We start from the raw sequence: 26,650 nt of genomic DNA on the forward strand, positions 1-26,650 counted from the left end.
GGGGTGGAAAAACTGCCCTCGGCAGGGGGAACTGTGTGCAGAGACTGCCCTGTGTGGGAGGCAGCACTGGACTAGAACCGACCCAGATGCTGGAGCAGCGGGGCCAGGGGAGCACAGGGATTGGGGTGCCAGGCCAGCAGGGCCTCATTGGTCATGTTTGTCTTCTTGCTAAGAGTTGTGAGGTCGTCGAGAAGTCTGGGGTAGTGTTAGAAGGTGTGTGTGCTGGAAGGGTCACTCTGCTCACATGATTGGAAAGGGTGCCAGGTGGGTGTGGCTAGACCTAGAGTGTCCACAGGACAGATGGCAGTAGCCTGGGCTGCGGTGGTGGTATGGAGGCGGAGAGAAATGGGCCAATGAGAAGTAATTTCGTGGATGAAATTGTAGGATTTAAAAACAGACTGGATTGAGAGGAGGGGCAAGGCAAAGAATGGCTGCTAGGGTTCCTGTGGGTGAAATGGAATGGTGTTTAGTGATGCGATTCTTTGAGCTTTGGAATGCTGGGAAAGAAGCAAACCATTTTTGGTTGGGGGAACTGCATGAGTTGGGTCTGGACAGGAATCTGAAAATTCCTTTGACGCATCCCCCAAAACAGGCAGGCAGTTGAATAAATGAGTTCCTGAACCTGGCCTGTAGTTGCCCACAGCTGGGCATCTGAATACATTTTAATATTCACAGGTGATTTTAAAATGCAGTCGGAAGTGAGATTCTCTGCTCTAACCACTTTTTTATCAACATGTCTTTCTCTTTCTGCTCCTGCAGCTCATTGATCTTATCTGTTTATTTCTTCTCAATACCACTGACTCATACATGCTTCATTAATACTTCTCTCTGGGTGTCTCCCAGTTCCTTGTCTTTGTAACAAGTCTCCTACCCTCTAGCTGTCAGTATTCAGTTTCTACAATTCATATTGACTTGGGCATCTCTACGTCACTTCAAATACAGCATGTCCTAAACCAAGTACATCTTCTTTGCAACATCTTCCCATTTCTCTCAGTTGTAACATTATTTCCTGCAGGTCACCCAGGCTAGAAGCCTTGGTGTCATTGTTGATTCCTTTCAGACTTAATCCCTTCTTAACCAGCTCAGCCGTTAACACCCTGGGTGGGATATTGGGGTGGACCGGAGCAGATGGCTTGAGGTGAGCTTGGGAGTCAGACCTGTTGGAAACCTCTCTTTCCACTTGTTAGGTGTGAGACCCTGGCCAGCGTCCTTAAGTCTGGTGTGCACAGTGGGCGTGATACCACCCCTGCCTTGTGAGGTGGCTGTGGGGATGAGCAGTAACTTAGGAAGCACCTGATACAGCTCCTGACGGGTAAAGCATGCTTGGTAAATGTAAGTGCTGTTGTCAGTAACTCTCCTCCTTGCCATAATCGCTGTTCTCCCTCTCTTCTGTCTGCTACGGATTACTCTTTTTTAAATGCTGGTATTATATGGTCTCACTTTCCTGTGTGTCTATGTATTTTTAATAGAACCTTCTGTGTAGCCACTGCTGAGTAGGTTTTCTTTCCTTCCCTGTGAGCTCTCTGGGAGTCAGGCTTTGTCTTGTTCCCCTTTTCTGATTCCTTCCCATCCCGTCCTCTCCCCAGGCTTGGCACAGGGTCTTATACAAGATGGATGTTTAATAAGTACCTGTTGAGTCTCTGTGTCTCTGCTCCATCGGGTATTGTGGCTTCTTGGTGACCGCATTGCCCCAACTCACACAATTAGGACGACATAACTGAGCCCCACACATCTGGCCCAGTTTCCCACCACTTTGCTTTCAGACTTGAGTTGAGTTGGTGGGAAGTGTCATTTCAGAGACCATGTCTTTGCCTTTGCTCATACCGTTCTCGGAGCCCTCCTTGCTCATCCTCCCTCCTTGCTCATCCTCCCCACTTGCCCGGCTTGGTTTCAGTTCCACCTCGTCTGAGAGGACTGTCCCAGCAGCCCTTCCCACACTGATGCGTTCGTTCCCTCTGTTGAGTTCCTGTAGCATCTGCAGTCTGGGCCGTGTAATTCAGCTCTGAATCATGACTGCCCTTGGCTTTGGATAATTCCTCATCTGAATAATGCCTCCTACCTCAGAGTTACTGTGGAGGTGACATGAAATGAGTATGAGCCAGCACATTTGTAAACTGTTGAGTGTGGTGCACATCTCATTTACCGCCACATTGCAGTCTCCTTGAGTGCAGCTGGGATTATAGTTTCTCTGGAAGACCCTCAGCAGTGCTGGATACCTGGTAAATGTTCGTGGGCGACTCACCAGCTTGATAACCTCCCTTTACATGTGCCTTTTCTTCTAGGAGCTATTCGTCACTAATGAAAGTTGAGAACATGTCTTCAAATCAGGTACGTTCAAGTTCCTCACTCTCATGCTGTGCCTTGAAATAATCCACTGAAGAGTTTTTAATCATTGCGTTTCTGGCCAGCATTGGGTCATGTGTTGCAGGTGGCTCAGCGTGGTGTGGTGGCTCACGTGGGTTCTTTTAGACATTGTCCCCTAGACCACCACCACTTCCCTGTGGACTTTCTCATATTTTTGTGTCTAAGTATGTCACCTTGTGGAAAGAGATTGTCGCACCTTGTCTGCTGTGCGGCGCGGGCTGTTAGTGTTTATAGGACTTCCCATCCCTCCTTCCCTCCTTTCCAGGTGCAGGCATGCAAAGTGCCTTGGTTTATTGATGTTCTGTATTCATGTGACTGCAGATTCTATATTGCAGTTGAATGAGGACAAATTTATCAGCTTCAGTTAAATAAAACGAAAGGTTTCATCTGTGGTCTAAGCAACACATTGGTCGCCTTCTTGTTCCTCAGGACCTAAGATAAAGGGAGATGGGGACCCACATCACAGTGCAGAGGGGTCTCCGCGTCAGCATTTCACTGTTTCACTGGAACTATGGCAGGGACTGATTGTGCACGAGTGCTGTCTTTCTCAGAATTTATTTTGAAGTGTCTGGAGACAGCACAATTTAGCTATTATTAAGCAGTCTTTGCAGAAAATTGAAACTGTGTGGATATATTTGTTATATTGAATGTTCATGGTATAGTTTATTATGCTTTAGATCTGTGTTGTCCAGTGCACTGGGCACTAATTGCATGTGGCTATTTAAATTACATTTAATTGTATTTAATTTCAAGATTCAGTTTCTCAGTCACACTCACCACATGTGGCTAGTGGGTCAGATACTGGGCAGTGCAGAAATAGAACATTTCCATCATGGCAAAAAATACTATTAAATAGCGCTGCTTTAGATGGCTTGGAAATAACAGAATTTAAGGTCCCTTAAAGGTCACCTAGTCAAACCCCATATTCAGTGCATGAACTGGAATCGTTAATAGCATTTTACACCCTGTTCGCATAAAACAAGGGACACATATGTTCCTCTAAAAATGAATGAGAACAATGTCCTTATTGCTGTCTCTTTGAAAAACTAAATTTATGAGGCTCCTTTATGAGTCAGAGATGTATCTTTATAATTTGTTCCTGAAAAATTCCAGAGGAACATTATGTAATTAAATAGAGCCTTGAATTTGAAGTTTAGAGACTTAAACTGTCACGTACTAATTGGATAAGCCTAATAACGTTGTTTAAGCTCTCCATGGGAGTATTCATCAGCGGTAAAAGGCAAACACACTACCTCTTGGGGCTGCCGTAGAATTTAAACAAAGTCATGTGTGTGAAAATTCTTCCCTGACTTAGGCATTTTATGAATATAAACGGTCATTATTATTTCTCATCCATATTGTCCTTAGTTGCTATTTATCCACAAAGTATTAGTATTAAAAATGAGCTGTATTTAATCCCTTCTGGAAACTGTATTCTTAGAAAACAGTTTAACGGTTAAGCAGAAATCTTTAATGTAACCAGATCTAATGTCTTTGCTGCGTTTGTTGTTGCTGTTGAAGTTTTCTATTATTCAGAGGCTACTTTCCAGCAGAAATCTGGCTCCGATACCATGTTATGACCATAGGCATTTTCATTATGGGTTTTCAGAGTGTGGATGTTGTCCTGGAATTAATAAATAAACACACATACGTGCATATATATATGAATGTACGTATGTATACAAACACCACCTGATGAGTGACAGATGTTAGAAGTTCCAGGATTAGGAAATCAGATTTGTAGACCAAAGGATTATTAACCCTCTGCCTTTCCTCTCCCTCGTTGCTGCTCCCCCTGTTCCTGAGCCCCGGGTTACAATCAGGTTCAAGTTTCTGAGGAAGCTTTGTACTGGGTGTTGCATTCTCTCTCTCTCTCAGTGGAAGGACTCATACAGCTTTCCCCCATACTTCAGATGAGATCGGGCGCCATCAGGGTCGGATGGCTGTAGAGTTTTCCCCATACTTCAAAAGAGTGGGCTCACCCTCCTTGTAACCATCTTCTGTAAAGGGGACGCAGACCTTTTTGGATCCAATTTGGCAGCGTAATCAGTTGGTTTTCAAAGGCTGGTGTTTATGTAAGATACGGTTTGCTTTTTAATTTCTCTTAGACAAGTTCATCAGGAAAAATATTAATCTTCCACTCTGAGGTTGGCTTTAATTTTGAGTTTTTGCTTGCTCTCCTATTTGGAATAATTCTCTTCAGTCTACCATTTCTTTCTAATCTTTCTCAAGTTGGTATCAGGAACCATAACAATTACTTTTGACATTTGACTTGCTTATCATTTTATAAGTGAATGACAAGAAACCCCTTTTGCTGCACTGAAAAATGTATTGACTCTTAAAGGGAATCTAAAATACAAAAATTATCCAAATCAAGTCTTAGATCTCAGTTATATACTTAAAAGTTCCTGTAATCCCAAATCACAGGTCCCTGGACACGTGGGAACTCTGCAGGCCTAACTCAGAGCTTTATAGGGAATAACACACTTTGATTGTCACCAACTCACGTAATCTTACTGAGTTTTGGGGACACAGACATCCTCAGTGTTTGGCATCTAAAGCCGACCTTCAGAGATACAGGATGACTCTTTTCACGTCTCTCATGCTATTATTTCAGTTCAGAATTCTAGGGCAGTCAGAGCTCTGGTGCTTGGGTAGAATACAGACATGAGTCTGCTTTTTGTACAGTCATCGAAGGCATCTTTACTGTGGCCTCAGTTCGTTGTGCTAACTGGGGAGAAGTGCAGCAGAGCCTGCAGAATGAAACTGGGGAGAAAACCAGAGCTCACAGAAGCCATGGTTTTCTACCTGTGTCTCCTATTTGCCAACCCATCTTTAATACGCGCTGTTAAGGAGAAGAGCATGTACGATACCTGTGAGCCTCAGTCCTCGCCCTTTCCCTAGCAAGGCAGGTGCAGAGCGATGGGAGAGAGAAGCTGAAACAGTGTCACGTTCAAGGTACGACATTTTCAAGTGAATGTACCAGAACTTACACTGTTAGTGACTGGGTGTCCAGAGCAGTTTTCTTAGGGTGTGCATAGCTCAGAAAGGAATTTGGGGCTCTACTTTTGTACTTGGTCCTCAGGGCTTGTTTATAAGCCGCACAATAAAATCAGTCCCTTTACACTATGTACCACCATCATGTAAGGTTTTTAATCAAAAACTTGGCAAGCCGGCTAACTCGGCAACTAGCCTGTGGCCTCCTGATGCCTTTTTTTATTAAAAAAAAGAGAGAGAGAGAGAAACCATCTTGTGAATTGACAGATACGTGACAACCGTGAGGCTGAAAATAATGGAATTTAGGTCAAAAATATTTTTGCATATTTGCAGCTTTGTTGGCATTAAAATGCTGAGGCAGTGTTTGTTTGGTTTCATATTATGATGTATCTGTTGAAGGAGCGATCACGTTTCCTTTTAGTCGCACTTGTTATATCCACTGCTAGGCCACTGGGCCTTACTTCATAATTTGGGAATCACTGGTCACATACTGCTGCGTAATCCAGGCCGTGTAACGACACTCTAGACAATAGCGCTAGCTGCGAATCTAGCTATTCTAAACAACTAACAATTTAAGATAGACAAGAAATGAGTGACTTTAATTAATTTACTTCTTACTCTGAGTTCTGCACTTAGGCATAAGGAGACTCTTGTTACTTAAGACTAACTGTGAATTTTTTGAATTGAGTTATTTTGAAGGCTCTTACGGTTTCACTTTTTTGTTTCCTGCAGGATGGCAATGATTCAGATGAATTCATGTGAATGGAGAAAAGGACCTTTTAAAGATTTAGGGACAGTTGCAGAAGTTGTGATTTCATCTATGTTCTGAATTATAAAAAAAAATCCAACCAAAATTCTACCTTCACAATATTCTACAAATGTTATCAACTTTGGAATTTTAAAAAAATTGTTCCCTTTTTCGCCATCAGAAAAGGATCAGGTAAATATATGTATATACACACACATATAATATAGTTGGACTTGAAGACAGCATATAATTTTGGGAAGGTGAAAATCTTTTTGCCAGAACATATCTTGGTACCTTGTGAAAGTTGGCTGCCCTTATTCTTGGAATAGACTTTAGAACAAACCGACTCTGAAAAGTATTTCTGTTCCTGTGATCTGTCCCTGAAAACATATGTCTTGAAAAGCTTTTCATATTCTTAAAATAGCTTCTTTTCTGTTAAGATGAATGTATTGGTGAACATTATAAGCGAATGTTCCCCTCACCTCCAGTTTCCTGATTAGAAGAATAAAAACGTGTGGGTTTTGAAGGTAATAGTGATATTTTCAAGGCTGCTGGCTTCAATAGTCATGTTCCATTGGGCCATCTGAGTCTGTTTGTGTAGTTGCCCTCAGCTTGTCCTCGCTTCCACAGTCTACATCTTTCCTTTTCCATTGAGGGCCTCCGCCTAGGTACCATCATACTGAAAAGAACAGCAGTGTTAGTCAAGGTTGGGCCTCATGGCATTTTTTACCTGAGCACCGAGTAACCCATGCCGTGTGTATAACAACTTCCGGGCTCTGGAGTCATCTCTCAGCACTGAGGGGAGAAACAAAGGGACACTCTGAATCATTTTGAAGACAGAGGTTACCAGATTTTTGTCTTGGGATATATCATAAAGCACAAGTCTCCTTTGCAATTAAGATTTTAGAAAGAATTAAGCATTTCACTAGCCAGCCCAGTAATTGGTTTATTTACCTTGAAATAATATTTATTTTGAGTTGTAACCCCAGAGTTCAGATTTCTCCACTGTAGCCTCAGTAACTTAATATGTAACAGTCCTACTCATCTGAACCACCTGCTCTCCAGTGTGATTCTGAATAGAAGATATATTTTTATTATAGCCTGTAAGCCAAACCCTGTGGAAAGAGACAAAACAAAACAATGGCAGGGAAAGAACAAAGCCTGCAGGTCGGGAGGAGGCTCACGGGTTCACATTTTAACCACACCCAGAGCTCTGCACGGAGCGTTCTTAACTGTATTCTAACCCAGCAGAAGTGACCTCCTCCAGTAGATACTCTTCCTGTAGCACTTTGGAACGGTGGGTACAACCACAAGACTTCAGTGTCTCTGCTTATCCCAAGTTGGTGTATGGGGTTGAACTGGAAAATTTCCTGAGACATAACTCGGCCAAATTTTGAGAGGGGTTATGGGAGACCACTCCAGAAATTAGTGATTTCCTGTGTATATGTCTAATGATATTCAGCCTGGAGTTTTGTGGTTTGAGAATGGAATAATAAAGAATGATTTTTTATCTGGGAGGACAATGATTTATGAATCCTTAGAATTTGTTTGTTTTCTCCATCCCCGAGCTGGTTTTGAGGGTGCTCAGGCTGGGAAACCTCATTGTCCTAGGCAGGTTCCAGAGGGTAAGCTTCCTCCCTGACTGATAAATGTGTCCCCCCACCTCCAGATGCACACGGGGTCAGAGTGGATGACCTTTCTCAGACACACTCTTCTGTAAATTAGCAGCTGTGCTCCTTCAGTAAGATGGTCCTCCTGCCTGGTGACTGTAGGCCCTTCTCCACTGCTCTGCTGCAAACATCTCAGATGGGGAGATTTTGCCTCTAGCATTGTTTGTGTCACCTCAGCTTCTGGAGGTTACATCATATACAGGTAGAGCCTTTGAAGAATACATCTATTTTTACTGAAGTGTGCGATCCTGGGGGCCACATTGTAAAGATTTCATAACTCTCAGCTTACACTGGTCTGAGATGTCAGGGCTTCTCTTCGGAATTCCTGGCTCTCGAACCTTTCCATCTGCTCTGTGTTGATCTCCCCCTACCTCTGCCTGCATTGGGGAGGTTTTCCCCCAGCTCCCGTGGTCCCAGAGGAAGCAGTCTCCTTTTCTTTTGAGGACACTGGTTCAATACCGACAGGTCAAACTGTTGGCACTGAAGTCATCTCATTTCCTGCTGTTGGAGTGTTTCCTAAACTTTCTATAGGAAAATTCCAAATTGCCGGCATTTTTATGAGCTGTGCCCTTGATCAGATCTTCATGCATCCTGAGGGTTTCTCTTCCCCACTCTGCCTCCAATTTCCCCGCCCAGATCTGCAGGCAGGTGAGGTTCACATTATCATTTCATTTTCTTCCCAAATTGTGCTCTGTAGTACCCCTGCAGCATTAGAATTCATTTCTTATTCACCTCTATTGATCTAGGGTCATGATCTGTGGGCACGGGAAGTTTGTCACAGTGCTTGTGCTGGAACAGACTTTGGGAAGTTTACCAAAATATGGAAGGCTTTGACCTTAGCAAAGTAGGCAATACTGCTGTAGCTGAGCCCTTTCAGTATCTTTTGTTCATTGTGCTGTTTTTAACATTTTCTGAAGCACAGATTTTGGTGAACCTTTTAACCTGTTCAGTGCCAGTGGTTTCCCCCACTTGGGAAGGAAGGTGTGAGCCATACATATGGCAAGATTAGAGAGGGAGCGTTCAGGTCTCGCCTCCACTTTAAGACCAGAGCTCTTCCTCCCACATTTGCATCTATCTTCCTCCCACAAATCCTTCAAGAGGGGAAGCTCTTGTCTTCCGGGCTGGAACAGGCTATGGGAAAAACTGAGCAGGATGGAGAAATGGAACACTTTCCCAGTCTTTCCTGGGCTGTGGTATTGAAGCCTGCTTTTCTTTGTTTGATTTGAAATACAGCGTTGTGAATAATAAATCCCATACTCAAAATGGTCATAGCACAGTGAGTGGGCAACCTTTGGATTTTAAAGCAGACTGAGACAATCCAGCTGTACTCAGAAGTGTAAAATTAGAAACTTTAATTCCAAGCTAAATGTCAATCTCGACCCATCTAACTCCCACAAGTATGTGGCAGCCAGGAATGGCAATGAGGACAGCGCGGCTGGAGCCCGAGCAGGCTCACGTTCAAGGTGGGCTTGGTGAGCGCTCCTCTCCACCGGGCCCACGTGGGCCCAGCACGGGCAAGAGACTCATGCGCATTAAATCATTTCACAGATGAGATGGGCGATGCCGCCCACATGCTCCTCGTGTTCTGGGTGAGTGAGATGTGAAATAGAATTAACACTCATCGTCTGAGAAGAATCAAGTGTGTGTGTGGGGTTTCCCTTGTGCGTTTCTCCTCCACAACTCAGTCCCCCTGACAGGACGTGTATTGGAAGGAGGAGGTTCTCGGCCGCCCGAGATGACGCCCTTCAACCAGTTTTGCTCCTTACCGGGGAGAAAAGAGAAATTAGAGCAAAGGGAAGATTGCCCAAGAATTCCAGGAAGAGGATGGAAGAACTTGGGGCCCGAAGGCTATTTGAGCCCTGGGATTTTGTCTACAGTTCAATTCCCCGCCCCCCAGAATTCCTAGGGGTCTGCCTGAGATCCTGGCTGGGATGAGGTGCAGACTGGCTGAAGGGTACCACTGATGTAGTCGCAGCTCTGGACCAGCATTCTGGTTGGAGTCGCCCCTTCTGTGGTAGCACTCTAAATGTCAGCCAGTGTGTTTGCAGGAAGTGTTGGCGTAGAAGGAGCCACACAAACATTCAGGCTTCTCTCCTAGCTATAATAAGCATATTTGACTTCCTAAATGTTTATTAGAGGACATTGGGTTCTGTTTCTCACTAGCCAGGGCAATAACCCTCGCCCTTTTGGTTTTAACTGCCTTAGCTACTAGAATTCTGGGGGTTAAATTTTTGGATAAATTAACCTATCTAGAGAACGTAGGTTGAAACCAGAATTTTCATATAGAAAAATATATAGAGCCCTGTATATACTTGCTGAATTCAGGAGTACACTGAATATACAAAAACCTACCTGAATTCATGTACTAACCGTGGCTTATTAAAACATACCCACCTCTGTTTTTCTGTCCCACATCAATGGCTTCGTTTTCATCTTGCTGACTTCATGGTATCAGTTATTGGAGGAGCTCCAAGCTCTCCACCTTAGTGGTTGTGACTGCAGTTCTGTCCTCTGCCAAATGAAATAAGAAACAGATCTCTGCGTTGGCATGAGCCAGTGGCACTGACTTGGCATTTCCCGCCTTTGTTGACAGCCGAAGAATGGAGGCCAGGGGAAATGAATGCTCACCCTAGACACCCTATGTAGCTTTTGCTAGTTCCCAACCCTGGTGAGTGGGTGTCAGTGTTTCATACTAAAGGAAAGAAGAAATTCTCCAAAGTCAGAATGGTTTTTTAATTCCCACACCAATCCCATCCTGTAACCACTGCATTAAAAATACAAGACTAATGACCTGACGTTTTACTTCCTGCCCAGATGAGGCCTGAGCCGCCTGCGTTCCTGCTGGTATTTTGGTTTCTGCCTCAGCAGTTTGCCTTGTAGAGAGAAGGTCAAGATTTGCTTATGATTTCTGGGATATGCTTATGAGAATGTGGCCTTTCAGGTGCTGAGGGCTAGTCTGTTAGCCTTGAACCTTTTTAGCACTTAAGTCAAATTCGGGGTCAACAGGTTAAAATTACAGACTGAAAAAGGTAAAGAGAAAATGTGATTAGAGGCAGTGGCCTTTAATCCAGCTCAGCCTTGCCAGAACAATCTTCAGCTGTGAAGCCCCTCGATCATTATATTACATCCCTTCAAAACTCTGAAATTTTTGTTTTTTGGTTAATGTACTCGGCACCCGCTTGGACTTACATAACTTATTTCAAAACTAGAATTGCTCTAAGAAGAGTCTTTGGAAAAGAATGAAAGAGACAAGGCTTAAATTTAGTCACAAAGCTTTGCTGGTGCCCATGGTCGGAAAATGTTTCCTCTTTCAACAACAAGATGGGAGAGAGCAGTCCGTCTGCCTGCCTCCACCCCCTGGCCAGGCCCTGCGTGGTCCCTCTCCTGCTGTCAGGGGAAAGCCTTACGCCACCACGTTTAAGATCAGTCATGGTTTAGGGCTTTGTTGTCGTTAAAACCTTGGTGGACAGGACAATACATCGATTACCTGGACTTCTTTCTCCCTCACGTCTGCCCAGACACCCGCTCATATATCGGATTAAAGAGGGTAAAGGAAACACACATCTTCCCTCACTTCAGCAAGCCGAGTCCTCCCTCCCAGCAGCTGTGAACTCCGCTGGATCTCCTGGGATTCCGTGTTGGGAAGAATGTTTTCATTTATATGTTTAATAGGTACACATGGTTCAGAATTTTAAAAGTATAAAGGGTATAGATTTTTAGGGCAGTGAAATGACTCTGACTGATACTGTAATGGTGGATACACGTCATTATACGTTTGTCCAAATCCACAGACTGCCCAACACCTAGTGAACCCTAGTGTGAATGAACCCAGCTGTAAACTGTGGACTCCGGGCTACAATGACATGTCAGTGTGGGCTCATTACCTGTACCCTCTGATGGGGGATGGTGACAGCGGGGGCGGCTGTGTGCATGCGTGGGGGTAGTGTGTGCATGGGAACTCTCTGTACCTTCTGCTCAGTTTGGCAGTGAACCTAAAACTGCTCTAAACATAAAGTCTACTTAAAAGAAAAACAAAGGGTATAGAGGGGTAAATGTTCCCGGTTCCCCTTCTTGGAGGCAGCTGGTATTAACCAGCTTTTATTAAAGGCAGAATGTCCAGACTTGGACTCAGCTGAGCTCAGGGGTTCTGCCTGCTTCTTGTTCTGGCTGTCCCAGCGGCTCAGCGAAGGAGGGAGGGGAGCGGGGCTTCTCTGTGCCTTTGCCTCCTGGGGCGTTTAATCCAAGAGCAAATGCCCAGCCACTTCCCAGGGTCACGCCTGGCTGGGGCTTATGGGAAGGTCAGGAGTTCAGAAGTGGAGAGGAACACGAGGATTAGCAGTGTCTTGGTGTCCCCCACACACAAAGTGACCTCTGCCTGGACACTCAGTTATGGGACGAGTTCTTTCAATAAACTGCGTTCCAGTTAAAATCGATCTGGGCTCAAGGGGAGACCGAACAAAGGAAAGGAAGAAAGCCTCTTTCATCTCAGTTTGTGCTGGGGTTAGGGGGGCAGAGAGTGGGAACAGGACTGACCTCAGGCAACTCAGGATGTCAGTGCCCTGACTCCCCTCTGATTCTCCCCCCACCCCAGCTTGCTACCCTAGCTATCAATGCCCTCTTCTTCCCGTGTCAAAGGGTGAGAGAAAAGATGCAGTGAGTGAGGCTATGCCCAGTATAATGAAGGAGAGGGAGCCTCACACCACTTCCACCCTAGATTTTACCTTTAGGAGAGTGGTTTTCAGGATGTAACTTAGCTACTTTTCTATGTGACTTACGACATCACTTGCCCGCCCGGGCCTCCTTTTGCCCACTGGAAAAAGGACTATAAATTCCAGTGTTATCAGGCATGAGGCAGTGATGGAAATGAGGACCAGTGAGGCAAGGTGGGCAGGTGAGTGCACACTATGTGTGAGTAGTTCTTGGCTCCAGCTAAGAACTGCCAAGGGGAAATCAAGTTCTCTAAGAGAAGCCAGTGAAACACTGATTCATTGGAGAGGCTCACTTGATAAGACAGGAAGAAAGAAACTGCTTTTTTTCTTCCACCTTCTTCAGTGATGGTCTGATTTCCCTTCCCTTTGATGACATCTTAGATGACTAGATCAGATTCCGTGACTTTCCAATCACTTCCCAAGATAGGAACAGTTCATTTTAAAATTACGGTTTCCTTTTACGTATTAAAAATTTCTGTCTCATTTAAATCCAAACTGGAATCACAGGTAGGATTCCCTAACTTCAACCCACCTTCTGATTCGGGTCTGATTCTTCACTCTGCCTCTTCCAACTCTCCCCCATGCCCCCCCCCACCCTGCACCTCCCCCCTCATCCCCAGCAGCTGGCTCCCCTAGAGGAGGAGCAGAGGCTAGAAAGGTGGGTTTAAGGAGAGTTACCACTTGGCCCTCCTCAACAGGGGCTGTGGGGAGGGGCCCTTTGTGATAAGCACTACTGTAATCTGGTGACTGGTGTGTCTTGCACTAGAATGTGATGTACTCAACTACTTACTGCTCGCAGCTTGGAGACTTCATGAATATCCAGTAGCAAGTTACAGTACCCATTTGATTTCCAAGTCAAGTTTCCAAATTTGCACATGGTAGCTCAAAATTATTCAACACTGCTGGATCAGAACAGGCCTGTCTGTGGGCTGTCTGTTGCCCGAGGGCTATCAGTTTGAGGACTCGGTTAGAAGAGTCTTAAGGTCTCTTCCAGTCCTCATTGTCCATGAATTTATGTTTTCCTGGATTTAGTAAGAACCACTGAGGTCATCCAAGCTTTTCCCCTTATAGAAAGGGTCCCTCCCCCTAGGAATTCTGGGTGGCAGGGGCCTCCTGGAAGTGTTTTATTCTCAGTGGACACCTCTAATGTCCTGAAGAAACAGGAGATGAAGGGAAGGGCCAGCAGGTGGCAGGAGAGAATAGCCCGGGTCTGTAGTTCCGGCTGCCCTGTGGGTCCGTGTTGTGTTCTTGCAGTTGGGTGGAGGTTGAACACAGGACCTCAGGGACCCCTCCAGCACCAAGAATCTTGAAGCACATCTGGAAAAGTGATGCTTCTGTTGATGGCGGTGGGGTCTCAAAGCTCTTTGCAACTGAAATCTTCGAAATGCACGTTGGAAGGTGGCTGAACCTTCTAAACCAATGCCAGCTATTGATTTAAAAAGAAAATGGTTGTCAAAACATAATAGTTTATATCTTAAAACAAATCTCTTCTGTTTCAGAATCAGCCTCTAGCTTTCGTTCACAGGCGTAGTGCATGGATTTCACAAAATCATGGAATTTCATAGAATAGGAGCCCATGGAGGTTGGAAGGGACCGGAAAGGTCATTTAGACCAGTCAGACTCTTCTGTGCCCTTTCCAACCACCTGACACAGAACTCCTCCAGTCTCAGTGTGACTGCACCCAGACGGGGACTCATTACTTTCTAAAGCCATCTGGCTATCAGAAAGTTACTGGATTGAGCTAGAGTCAGCCTCACAGTGACTTCTACCCGTCATTTTGTCTTCTGAGGGTACACTGGGCAAGTTCCATGGAACAGCCTTGAAAGGTTTGAAGACAGCTGTCAACTGCCACCTGCAATGGCTCCTGAACTCCCAGTAGCAGGAAAAGCAGGCATCTGAGGACAGGCAGTGGCTCCTCTCATCACCTGGGTCAAGTCCCCCTACCTCCTAGGGGAAAGGCAGAGGTATAGAGAGGTTTTAAGCCATGAGGGGAGGCAGGCTGAGAAACAAAGAGGCAATAAGGATTTAGCTGTCACTGCAATTCTAGGAACAAAAGCTCTTTTAACTAGTATGGGGGGAAAAAAAAAGACCATTGGAAATTTGGGGGAGTTTTATGGACCAGAGGACTTTAGATTTATTCTTCAATTTTTTTAACTGTAAAATGTAACAAACACCCAAAAGAATGCATGGAAAGATACATTCATTTTCAAGGATAATAATATGAATACTGTGTTCCATCGCCCAAGCTGAGAAATTAGAACAGTACCTCCCTGCCTCCCCGTCCAGACCCTTAGTGCCTGTCCCTAATCATACGCCTTCCTTCCCTCCCAGCTCTCCTGGCTTCTGTGATAATCATTCCCTTAACTTTTCTTCATGGCTTTTATCCCCTACCTGCCTTTCCCAAAACAATACCCAGTTAGGTTCTGCCTATTTTGAACTTGGTATAAATGAAATATTGTAACTTTATTCCAGACTTGCTTCTTTCACTCAATATTATGTGTTTATTTAATTTTCCATTTAAAGATATCTTATTAGATGTCGTTAATTATTTCCTCTAACATAACTTCCTTTATAAATTTTATCTACACATTTGTAAGCATTCCTTCTATATGATCATCAAAAAAAACTGGGAAAATGGTGAATGGGTAAGTCTCAGGGTGGTACCTCCAACAATCTTCTAGGAACATCCTTCCTGACTGAGATTGGTTATTTAGCACTCTTTGGGCACACCCAGTAACTAATCCTCCTAATTTTATTTTAATTCAGACTGTATCTCCCTACTGGCTCACATGATTATCAAAAAACAACTTGCTACTGTACATATAAATATGTAAACAACAAGGACCTACTGTGTAGCACAGGGAACTATGTTCAGTGTCCTGTAATAACCTATAATGGGAAAGAATCTGAAGAAGGATATATATGTATAATGAATCACCTACTGTACACTTGAAACTTACACAGCATTGTAAATCAACCTATATTTTAATAATTTAAAAAAAAACCCTTGCTTAAAATCCAGATAAACTCTATTTATGCCATTTTCCTGATCTACCAGTCCAGCAACCTTGTCAAGATGAGGCTTAGAGAACCTGTATTGGGTCCTAATAAATTGCTCTACTGTTTTCTAAATAACGTAAAGCAGCCTTTTGGTTTCTAGGATTTTTGTCTGAGATTGAGAGCAAGCTCACCAAGTCTACAGTGGGGGGAAATCTCCTTTGACCTTTGAAAAATCAGAACTGTTTTCTGATCTGTTGCTGTCCATGATTTCTCAGAGTTTTCACACAACACTTGAGCGACCTCCCTTCACAAGTTTTCAATACCTCAGTGTCCCTGATCTGGACCAGGAAGTTTAGGCTTATAGACAATAAGAGGCAATTAGCCCCCTGAAACAAGGAAGGCATTTTTACTGCGGAGAAAGGAAGAGGGCAAAGCTCTTAATGACTGGCTTCCAGAAAGTGGTAGGTGAAGGAATTTTAAGAAATTGGCAGCAGGAGTAGTACAAAGAATTTGAGGGTGAAAGGGCGAGGTTGAGATCGTCCCTGGAGCAATGAAAAGGAATTGCATGAAAGGAATCAGACTGCCAAAGGGAAGTGGCAGAGTTAGACTGGTTTTGTAGTCGGTCCACTTAGCATGGCATGATAATTTTCTCCACCAGCCAACTCCCAGCAGAGGAACAGGAGAGGAGAAAGAAGACAGGATGGTTCAGGGCTGAGGGCTAACCTGAGATGAGTTGAGACCATTGGCGAGGGCAGCATCAAAGGAGCTGAGGGGCTCCATGCCCCAGGGGAAGGAAATCAGATGGCCTGAAAGGGGGTGTGGACAGGGGAAATGGGACAGGTTATGTGACTGTGAGTCTGAGCAGAGGTGAGTGGTGATGGTTATGGTGGGAAAAGGAAGCCACTCAGAGTGAGGCTGGGCAGATGGATGCAGAGAGTAGGGTGATGACATGGCCGAGGGAAGGTGGTGGTGTGTGCTGCTGGAAACAGAGACCAGAGTGATGGCAGGAGGGCGGAAGCAGGCTCAGGTGGGGTGTCCCCAGGCAGCTGAGCATCACGGATGGTCAGGGCACTAGATCCACTTTAGGAGCCAGAGTCACTGGAGTTGAAGAGAAAAGTACCAGAGCCAGATGGTGTGAACTTCAAAGGAGGAGCGGGGATCAGGGATGGGTTCATGGTCTGGAAGCTCCAACAGGGAACATGGCAGAGTCCCTACGTGGCCACAGAGAGTGATGGCAGTGAGAGGTGCCCCCCTAGAACAGGGGAGAGCCACTGTGGCTCAGGAGGAGAGAAACACTTTAAGAGTGAATGAAAATTCACAATGGTAAACCTGAATGGCCGGGGCTCCATGACAGCAGCTCTGGGAGTCTGCCTTTCAGGAATGGGGCTGAGGCTGGTTGGAGAGTCCCGGGATGTAGCAGGGGAGCTGGTGGATCGTTTTCCCAGGAGAGCTCTGTGGCTAATACGAATAAAGGCATCAAGAGTTGGGAGGTCTATGTGAGGGCCAGGAGTGATCTTGTTGAAGCCTCAAACCACTCTGTGGGGTGAATACGATCTCTCTTCTAGAGATGCAGAGGCCCAGGATAGACTTGAACAGGAGTGAGTGCACTGCACACAGGACCTGCCTGGGTCTTTATTCAGTGTCACGTCCACAGAGCACCTACACACAATGGGGATGGGGTGGGGGGCGGAGTTCACTGCCCGGGCATGACACCCATTTGGCACAACCCCGGCGAGCTTTTCCAGGGGAGACAAAAATGTGTGAGCCTTTTAAAAGCGTAGATGGGCTTCCAAACTGAAATAGAAACCAGTACATGAATACATGTCTAACTAACGTCTACAGATGGAACAGTAGTCTGCCATCCTTATGCTTACAGTTCATATAAACATTTCACTTCATTTCAAGCTCCTAAATTACCAATGCACATTGATTGCTGGGAAATTGCACTCATCTGTAAACTATTTGAGTTAATCAAAGCCAAACAACATCTGAATCATCCCTGAGTTAAGGTTGAGCTCCAGAGTCCTGAGTGTTCCTGGCAAGACCCCGAGGCTTGCTGACTTATCTCACTGGAGGCCACCAATAATCCCAACTGCCTTTCATCAATCATTGCCCAAGGCCAGAACTAACCCCCAACCTCAGGGACTTTATGGGCAATAAACCAGCCCTATCCCCATCCTTGCTTTATTTTTCACTTTACCTTTTGCTTTATTTTTTTCAATCTCTTGCTTAATTTTTCTCCACAGCACTTACCACCACCTGCCATACTATCTATTTTTTGAATCTGTATGTTGGGCTCCATCCCACAGGCTCTACAAGGGCAGGGGTTTTTGTTAACTCTGCACCCCAATACCCAGAACAATGCCTGTCTAAGAGGCATGCAATAAATATTTGTTGAATAAATGAAGTTTCCAAAAGGGAAGTTTAAAAATAACTTCCAAATTTTACAGCAAATACAAATATATATTTATTTATATATTTATGTTTAATTAAATGCATTTAGTGTGAAATGGGCTAGGGCTTCCAAAAAAGGGAATGGGGGCTTGGATTTTTAAATGACCTTGTTCATGAAATGATGAATGAATGCATGAATAAGTGAGTGAATGAATGAATGAATGAAGCAAGTTGGAAAGGAACGTAAGAGTTCAGTCAGAACAGAGGTGTGCCCTGATTTGATCATCCAGGGTAGAGATGGGACTAGAACCAGAGTCCTGACTCCAAGACCAACACTCTTTCTGCATCTGGCCCCCACCCCAGACCCCCAAACACAGTCGTGTCTTTGCAGAGACTTACCATGAAACCAGTGATGCTTAAGTTGTAGGTCACCTCACTTGCACAGACCCCTTCCAAGGTCTGTATTTAATTTTGCATTTGTAACGTTATGTTCCTCTTCCTAAAGAGGGTCTCCTGGCAGACAGTATCAGCTTCAGGCTGCCCCAAACTGGGATCTCCCTAGTCGTAGGCACAGATAGGAAGGCCTACCCTCACCCCCCACTCCCACTCCATACACACATCCATACGTGACTGACCTGCCTCAGGCCCACCAGGCCCCAAACCTGGAGAACAGAGAAGATTCCCAACCATGGCTTAGGGAGGACCCACGACAACCTGACTGGAGAGGTTGAAAATGGTTGCTTGAGGGAGAAACCCCTCCTCTTCCCAGAGGAAGGGGATGACGACCTTTGGCATTGCTGGAGGGATCTGGGACAGGGGAGGCCCTGACTAGCTCTGGGGTGTTGGGGGAGAGAAAGGGGTCCTGCCCAGCCTGCCTATTCCCTCCACACACAAACCCCGAAGACGGTGCTGGCAAGACCTGAATTTAAGCTCCCACAAGGGCGCCTCTGGGCCTGAGGGCGCATGCGCAGCTCTCCCTGCTGCTGCCGCCCAGCCATCAGCCTCACCGGGCTCTTCCTCGCCCCTGGCAACGCTAGGGACTGGGCCTCCAGCATCAGGACCGCTTCGCACTTCCTGATTTTCAATTGCCAGAGAGGGTTAAGTGTCTCTTCCTCACCGAGCTGACGCTCAGCCTAGCGAGCACCTCGCGTCTCCTGTAATCTCCATAACCTCCCAGCCGTGGTTCTCTCCTGAGGATGAGCCCTGTCTCCTCCCTTCCTTTGTCCTGCTTATCCTTGAAGACTTATCTGGAATGTCTGGAGGAAGCCATCTTCAGGCTGAGTCACCTTCTCTCTCTGTTGCGTGGTTCTCTGTAATTACCTCTGTGTTAGCACTTCTCAAAGTAAATCCTTAGCAATGACCTGTTCTGGGAGAGTAAGGACTATGTCTTTTCTCTCTTACCCCTCCCAGACGTTTTGGTGGCAGAGATCCTAAATAAGTGAGGAGAGCTGGCTATTTAAAGTCAGTTGGGAATGGAGACAATTCGTTTGCCAATGACTGCATTTGCTTCTCCAACTGCAAAAGCATACAAAGCACAGGGGAATGAACAGCAGGAATTTACTAAGCTCTTCCTAAGTGCCAGATGCAGTGCTGTTTAATCCTTAAGACCCCTTTGCTGTTATGCACACTAAACAGATGAGGAAACTGAGACCCTCAGAAGAAAAGGGGTTTGCTCAGCCTCACCCAGCCTGGCCTCATCTCTGTTCTGAGAACTGTCGTCACTACCCCTCCCGTCTTTTCCTGTGTGGGGAAGCTCCGTGCTGTTCCTTCTTCAGAACCTCTGCATCCTAAAAATCTCCCAGAATGGAACAACTTACATTTCCTTTTGCGGGTGAAGTAGCTTCTCTTTGCGTTAAAATGCTTTCTAAGGTATAACATTCCAAACATAATGATCTTCTCTTTATGTCCTGAGACTGTTGGATGTCTGAACTTAGGTGGTTTAGAGGGAAGGAAAGTGATTCTTCTTTCACTTTCAAAAGAAGAGCATAGGGGTTTCTTTTATGTTTATTTTTTTCTGTGTTTCTCAAGTTAGTTATAAGAGCACCTCAAAGAGAGCTCCTCAAAGAAGAGGAGAGAAGATAAAGGCATAAGATTTTTGCTTTCATATAGTCATCTGTGTGTTTTGAAATGTTTTTTTTTTAAATCAAAGTATAGTTGATTTACAATGTTTCAGGTGTGTAGAAACAAGTTTTAGGCTCATCTTGTACTTTACCTGCCCCAGCCCTGGGACGATTTCTCCGTGGACTCCTGGTGCCTTTTAGGAGGGAGTGTTATTTAAGTACCACAGTGTCACGGCCAAATGTGCTCATTTCTGCCGGGCTGGGCTGCCTCAGTGGAGATGCACACGTACCCCTTTGGATCTCCATTTGTTTAAATCTATTTATTGCCTATCTGTCTGTCTGTTTATCTATCTATCTATCTATCTATCTATCTATCTATCTATCTATCTAACTATCATCTATCTATCTATCTATCTATCTATCTAACCATGAGTTCACCCTCATACTTCCAGTTTCAATCCATACTACAGGATTTATTCTTGCATTCCTCTTTTTCATATTTACACTTACTTTCTCTTTTAGTGAGAAATGTGACTCTCATTATTGTCAAATTATTTACTTATTTGCTCAGTCTTATTCATGTAGCCAGCCACTGGGTTTCCCCTGCCATCTGCTCTAATGCCATTTTTGTGTGACTCACCATTACTGATCATCTCAGTGAGTACACACATACACACATGTAAATATTTACATATATATATTTCTTTTTTCAAGGAATCGGCTCATATAATTGTAAGCTGGCAAGTCTGAAACTTCCAGGGTATTCTGGCAGGCTGGGAATTTAGGCAAGAGTTGAAATCGCAGTCTTGAATCAGAAGCCTGGAAACTCAGGTAGCATTTTTACATTGCAGTCCGGAAGCAACTGTCCTTTGGGGGACCTCAGCCTTTGCTCTAAAGGCCTTCAACTGATTAGATGAAGCCCACCTGAATTATGGAAGATAACCTACTTTATTCAAAGTCTACCAATTTATATGTTAATCACCCCTAAAAAGATACCTTCATAGCAACATCTAGACTAGTATTTGATCAAATAACTGGGCACCAAATTGACACATTAAAATTAACTACTCTAGTAGCATAGCTACCTGCTATAACTAGTCCTTAAATCTCAAAGAAGATCTATTTCTTGCTCACAACAATCCGGTATTGGTTGGAAGATCATATAGGCTTTCAGGGACTCTGTCCCTTCTAATTAGTAGCTCTACCACCCTCTAAGGCCTTGGAATCCTCTGTTGGATCCCACACACGGAGGATGGCATTTGGGACAGTTTTATGGGCCAGGCCTGGAGGTGACATTTAATCACTTTTGCTTCCATTCGGTCGGCCAGAACCCAATCACTAGGCAGTCCTATTGCAACGGAAGCTGAGAACTGTTGCTTAGCTGTGCCCAGGAAAAAACGGGAAACGTCTTAGAAAGCAACCAGCCAGTGTGTGCCACGTATGTGTACGCAGGCCTTGCACTTTGATTTTTCACTAATATCTTTGGGAGATCTTTCTTATTCATGCGTAAAGAGATTCTGCTTTCCTTTTTAATTTTTATTTATTTTTATTTTTATTTCTTAGGGGAGAGGTAATTAGGTTTATTTATTAATTTATTTTTTTAAATAGAGGTACTTGGGCTTGAACCCAGGACCTCGTGCATGCTAAGCATGTGCTCTACAGCTGAGCTATACCCTCCCCCTTTTCATTCCTTTTTTAAAGAAAACATAGGCATAGTATTCTATTTTATAGATGTACCACAGTTCATTTAATCAGTTCCTTTTAGATAGGGACCTGGATTGATTCCAATCTGTTGGAGTGTTGAAATAAATAACATTGTTTAGAGTTATTTTGTACGTGTACAGACAAGTCCATAGGAGAAATTGTCAGGGGAGGCATTACTGACCTAAAGAGGGAAGTGCATTGTAATTTGGATAAATTTGCCAAATTGCCCCCTCTGAGAATATTTTTCTTATTAACAGTCAAGTTAATCATCCTTTCATAGGCCATTTGTTTTTGATTTTCTGTCTCTTGTTCACATCCTTCCCGACTTCTTGATTTGTAGGACCTCTGGTACCAGGGAGATGAGTTTTCTGTCTGTGATGTAAGTTGCAAATATTTACCTCAGCTTCTACTTACATTTAGACTTTGCATAAAGTATATTTTCCATGCAGAAATGTCTCATTTTATACTGTTGAGTTTATTAATCGTTTCCTTTATGGCTTCTAGATGTTGAGTCATCATCAGAAAGGCTTCCCCATGATGAGAGACTTGGGAGATTGGGTCTGAGCAGGACCAGACTGGGAGCAAAGGAACTAGCTAGGATATTGTTACAATTGCTCGGATGAAGATGGAGAGAAGGTGACAGATTGGCAGCGGGAGTGGGGTGAGGGACCAGATGAGACTAATTGAGGTTTCTGGCCAGATGTTGTGCTAAAACTGTAATTAGGTCTCCTGTTGTTTCTGAGGTCTGGGCTCATTTGGGGAGAGTGTATGTGGGGGATGGGGGTGGGGGAGCAGAACTCTAGAATGGAATTTGTTGAAAAGTTCTTTTACTTATCATTCACTTTATCATGTCTGTCTGCTATTAACTTTTATACCATAAAAACCAGTTGACATCATAAAGTTAATAAGACAGGCTTATCTTGTTCCCAGAGGCAATACAGAGCTCCCTCTAATCAAGAAGTCAGAAAGGTCATTAAGGGGACAGAAACGGAAAAATTACAAACGGCTGTTAAACATGTAAACATATACAGAATGATCAACTTTACTCAGAAGAAATACACATTTAAATTACACAGAGGAATTATTTCTCATCTATTCAGCAGGGAAAAAAAAGCTAGATGTTTGACCATGTATTTTGATTCTGATAATTCGAAGATACAGGGTAGAATTTACCAAAAGGCTGATCTTATCTCAACTCCCGAGTTAGACCTTGGATCCCAGGAGACTTTGAATCAAGCAGACACAGAATGTGGTGGGCTGGCTGGGGAGCAGAGCCTGCTCTGTCTCTTGGTCTCCTTTTTGCATCCTGCACTGTTTTCTGTTCCTGTGTCTCCCTGTCAGCCCTACTCTTTCTTCCCCACCTTGCTAACTCATTTGTGTATCAGCAAATACTTCTGGATCACCTACTGTGTGCCAGCTACCATTTTATTTTATTTTTTAATTTATTTTTAAAGTTAAAAAAAAATTACCAAATAACTTTTTTTGTTTGTTTGTTTTTTGAGGGGGAAGGTAATTTGGTTTATTTCTTTCTAATGGAGGGACTAGGGGTTGAACGCAGGACCTCCCATGTGCTAAGCACGCACTCTACCACTGAGCTCTACCCTCCCCACCAAACACATTTTAAGTGTTTGAGATGCTGCTGTGACTAAAACTGAGAAGGATGCCTGCCTGGCCTCACAGAGTTTCTAGTCAGATTGATTCCTCTCCCTCCCCTCTCTCTTTCTGTTTCTCCCTCAGAAATACTGTTTCCTCATGGTTTCAGGCTTCCTCAGACTTTGGTTTATCAGGACCCAACATGGCCCCATGTCCTCATGAGTCTCCCAAAAACTTGTTGAACATTTGTGTTATCCCTAATCTTCTACTGTTACTAATAGTGCTCTATTGCATTCAGTGAACAAATATCTTTTCATATTTATGCCAGTGTGACTATGGGATAGATTCATAGGAGAAGGGTGGTAGGGACAAATCTATTAAGATACAGACTTACATGGTAAGTCTACAGTAAATGATAAATGTTACACAGTAGTAAAGTGTCAAATATATGTTGGTGGATATTGGCAAGTTCCTCTTCAAAGGGACAGCTTCCACACACATTTGGATCTCAGAATGGAACATGCATAGAAGCAGTCATTCAGCTAGGCTAAAGTGGAAGGGAGTATCTGGAAATTCTTCCCCCCATTTCTCAGCATGTTTCCAAGAGCCAGTTTCAAGGTAAAGGCAGTTTGCCTTGCAAAACTGAGTGTGGGCAAAGGACTCCAAGTATAAATAGGTAGTATTGTCTCACCAGAACAAAAACTCTGTGTTCCCATAAAGGACGATGAAAGAGTTTCCAGACACCTTCGGATCCCAGAATGGAGCATGAGCAGAAACGGTCATACAGCTAGGCTAAAGGGGAAGGGAGTATCAAAACACACATACCCTTGTTTCTCAGCAGGCTTCTTAAAGCCGGTGTCAAGGTAAATACATTTTGCCCTGTAAAACCGAGTTTGGGCGAATGCCTTCCCTTATATATAGGTAGGCTTGTCTCCCAAACACAGAAACTCTATGTTCCCAACACAGTAGGTGAAGGACGCCTTCCAAATCCATTCAGATCCCAGAATGGAACATGTGTAGAAGCAGTCACTCAGCTAGGCTAAACTTGAATGGAATCTTTAGACACACTTACCCCCAATTCTCAGCATCTTTCCTAGAACCGGTTTCAAGGTAAAGGCACTTAGCCTTTTGAACCCAAGTTTGGATGAAGGCCGCCAAGTATATATAGGTAGGCTAGTTGGCCAAACACAAAAACTCTGGGTTCCCCAAAGGTACATGAAGGACAGCCTCCACATGCATTCGAATCCCAGAAGAGATGTGCCTTTTGTGACTTTTCAGCCTCTCTCCATGACCCTCCCCTAACTTTCTGGACCTCTCCTGTCTGTGCTACAGCCATCCTGAGCTAGCCTTCTTCAGAGTTCTTTCTGCCACAATTTCTTACCACACTCAACTCTCTCTTCTACTTCGAATTATCCCTAAAATGCAAAAGCAAAATGAAACAATCAAACGTAACTGTATTCTGCGTTGGAGTCTTAACCACGCTGAGAATAATTATTTTAAATGCACTAAAACCAGTAATTTGACTGTAATACACCCTTGGTGGGAAATACCTCAATGATAAAAAGAAGTTTAAAAGGTCTTAAACTTTTTTCCACCAGTCATATTGTTTGTAATAGTATAGGTTTTGTTATTCTGAAACTTAAGTATATGGTAAGGTAAAGTAAATAATCATCTTGATGTTGTTAAAAATCAAGATTTTTAGCTTAAGAGAAAAAAGATAAAAATATGAAACCAAAGAAATTAAGAAAAATTGTATACTCCTTCTAAATTTGTGTTAGAAGTGTATATGCTCCAGAAGTCTTTCCTCTTTGGTTAAAAAAAAAAAAAGTAGCTATTCTTCCTCTTTCTTGTTCTTTTCCTCTTTCCTTTCATTTGTCTTCTTTTCTCTTGAACAGTTCATCCTTAAAGCCATGAGGTGGAGCTGAGGAGTAAGGAGGTGTCCGTGCTGGGGAGTTGGGACAGGGGAGCCCGGGGTGCCAGGGGTGTCCTGTGGAAGGGTGGGCTGCCAGCCTCTGATCAGAGCCAACTGGGACAAGGACAGTGCCTGTGTAGGAGGAGCAGGCTGACACAGGGTATTGGTGTGTGGGTGGACGAGGAGGGATGTCTGCCTGGACGTCAATGGCTGCAGCCTGGAGTGGGCGTCAGAGCCCCATTGGGGTGGGGAGAGGGATCTTTATAGGAGAGGAAGTACCAGGACTATGGGAGGCCATGGGGGATTGGCCAAATGAGCAAATATATAATGAATCATAGGAGTGATTGTCTAAGCACTGGAGGAAGATGTTACAAACACAGAGACAAAGCAGAATGGACACTGTGGTGCTGGATTGAAACTGAATGCGTGGTTTCCCACAAACAGACATAGAGGGGGTGTGTGTGTGTGTTTGTGTACATGTTTAATCTCCCCTGGCCATGTCCACTGATAGAAGTCCTGAGAATGAGACACCCCATAAAGCAATAGCCCATTTAGCATCCTGATCTTGGTTTCTAAATATTATTCCACACTAACAGGAACTGAGTTCATTAGGAAAAGGGCTTATTTCACAGCTGGGACAGGCAGAGAACAAGATGATCCTGGAATATAATGGGTACAAGTCAGAGAGATGCAGAAGCTGGTCAGAAGGGGCGTCTACTAGTCATGTCTGGGACAAGCCGAGCATCAAAGTAAACAATGATGACAATGGACCCATGGAATAAAATCAGAAATCTGGAGTCCATACTAATATAAATATGTAAATGAATAAATGGAAATTTTGGCAAAGAGTAGCGTATTTACATAGTTTCAAACTACCTCTCCACAAAATATTTAGTAATTACAAAGGGGGAAAGAATTACTTCACCATGAAGAAGTCTAGCAGATACCACCTTAATCAAGTGAACAAAATGAACATCATTTGTAACCCAACAAATTAAAATCATGCGTCACTTAATAAGATGCAGTCAGAACCCAGCATCACTTCTGGGATGTTTTTGCCCTGGATGTACGACCTGAATCTAATCATGAGGAAACATTAGGCAAACATAAACCATGGGACATTCCACAAAAGGGCTGCCCTATAATTTTCAAAAATTCCAAAGGCATACAACAAGTTTATACTGTATAGCACAGGGAACTATATTGAATTATCTTGTAATAACCTATAATGAAAATGAATATATAAATGTATATGTATGACTGAACTATTATGCTGTACACCACATTGTGTATACTTCAATAAAAAAAATTCCAAGGGCATGAATTTTGAGGCAAGATGAGGAACTGTTCTAGTCTGAAGGAGACGAAAGAAACATGACAGCTAAATGCAATGCCGGATTCCAAATGGGATCTCTTTATTGTAAAAGTCATTATTGTGACCATAGCAAAACAACTGGAATGTGGTATGGATATTACACGGCAATAAAGTATCAACATGC

General features: G+C 44.0%; 1 protein-coding gene across 4 annotated transcripts in view; it reads left to right on the forward strand.

The window, feature by feature from the left end:
* CCDC25 (coiled-coil domain containing 25) overlaps positions 1–7,635 on the forward strand; it is a 34,174-nt gene extending 26,539 nt beyond the window's left edge. For 2 of the 4 annotated variants that reach the window (XM_032471194.1, XM_032471195.1), the window contains 2 exons: positions 2,283–2,328; positions 6,094–6,189. In XM_032471194.1, coding sequence (XP_032327085.1) covers positions 2,283–2,328; positions 6,094–6,123 — 76 coding nt within the window. In that variant the 3' untranslated portion in view covers positions 6,124–6,189. Of the gene's footprint in view, positions 1–1,187; positions 1,333–2,282; positions 2,329–6,093 lie in introns of all 4 variants that reach the window. The other 2 variants (XR_004316483.1, XM_006194006.3) reach the window with 2 other exon arrangements.
* The last annotated feature ends 19,015 nt before the right edge of the window (positions 7,636–26,650 follow it).

The sequence above is a fragment of the Camelus ferus genome, chromosome 31, assembly GCF_009834535.1.
Source record: "Camelus ferus isolate YT-003-E chromosome 31, BCGSAC_Cfer_1.0, whole genome shotgun sequence".
Taxonomy (NCBI): domain Eukaryota; kingdom Metazoa; phylum Chordata; class Mammalia; order Artiodactyla; family Camelidae; genus Camelus; species Camelus ferus.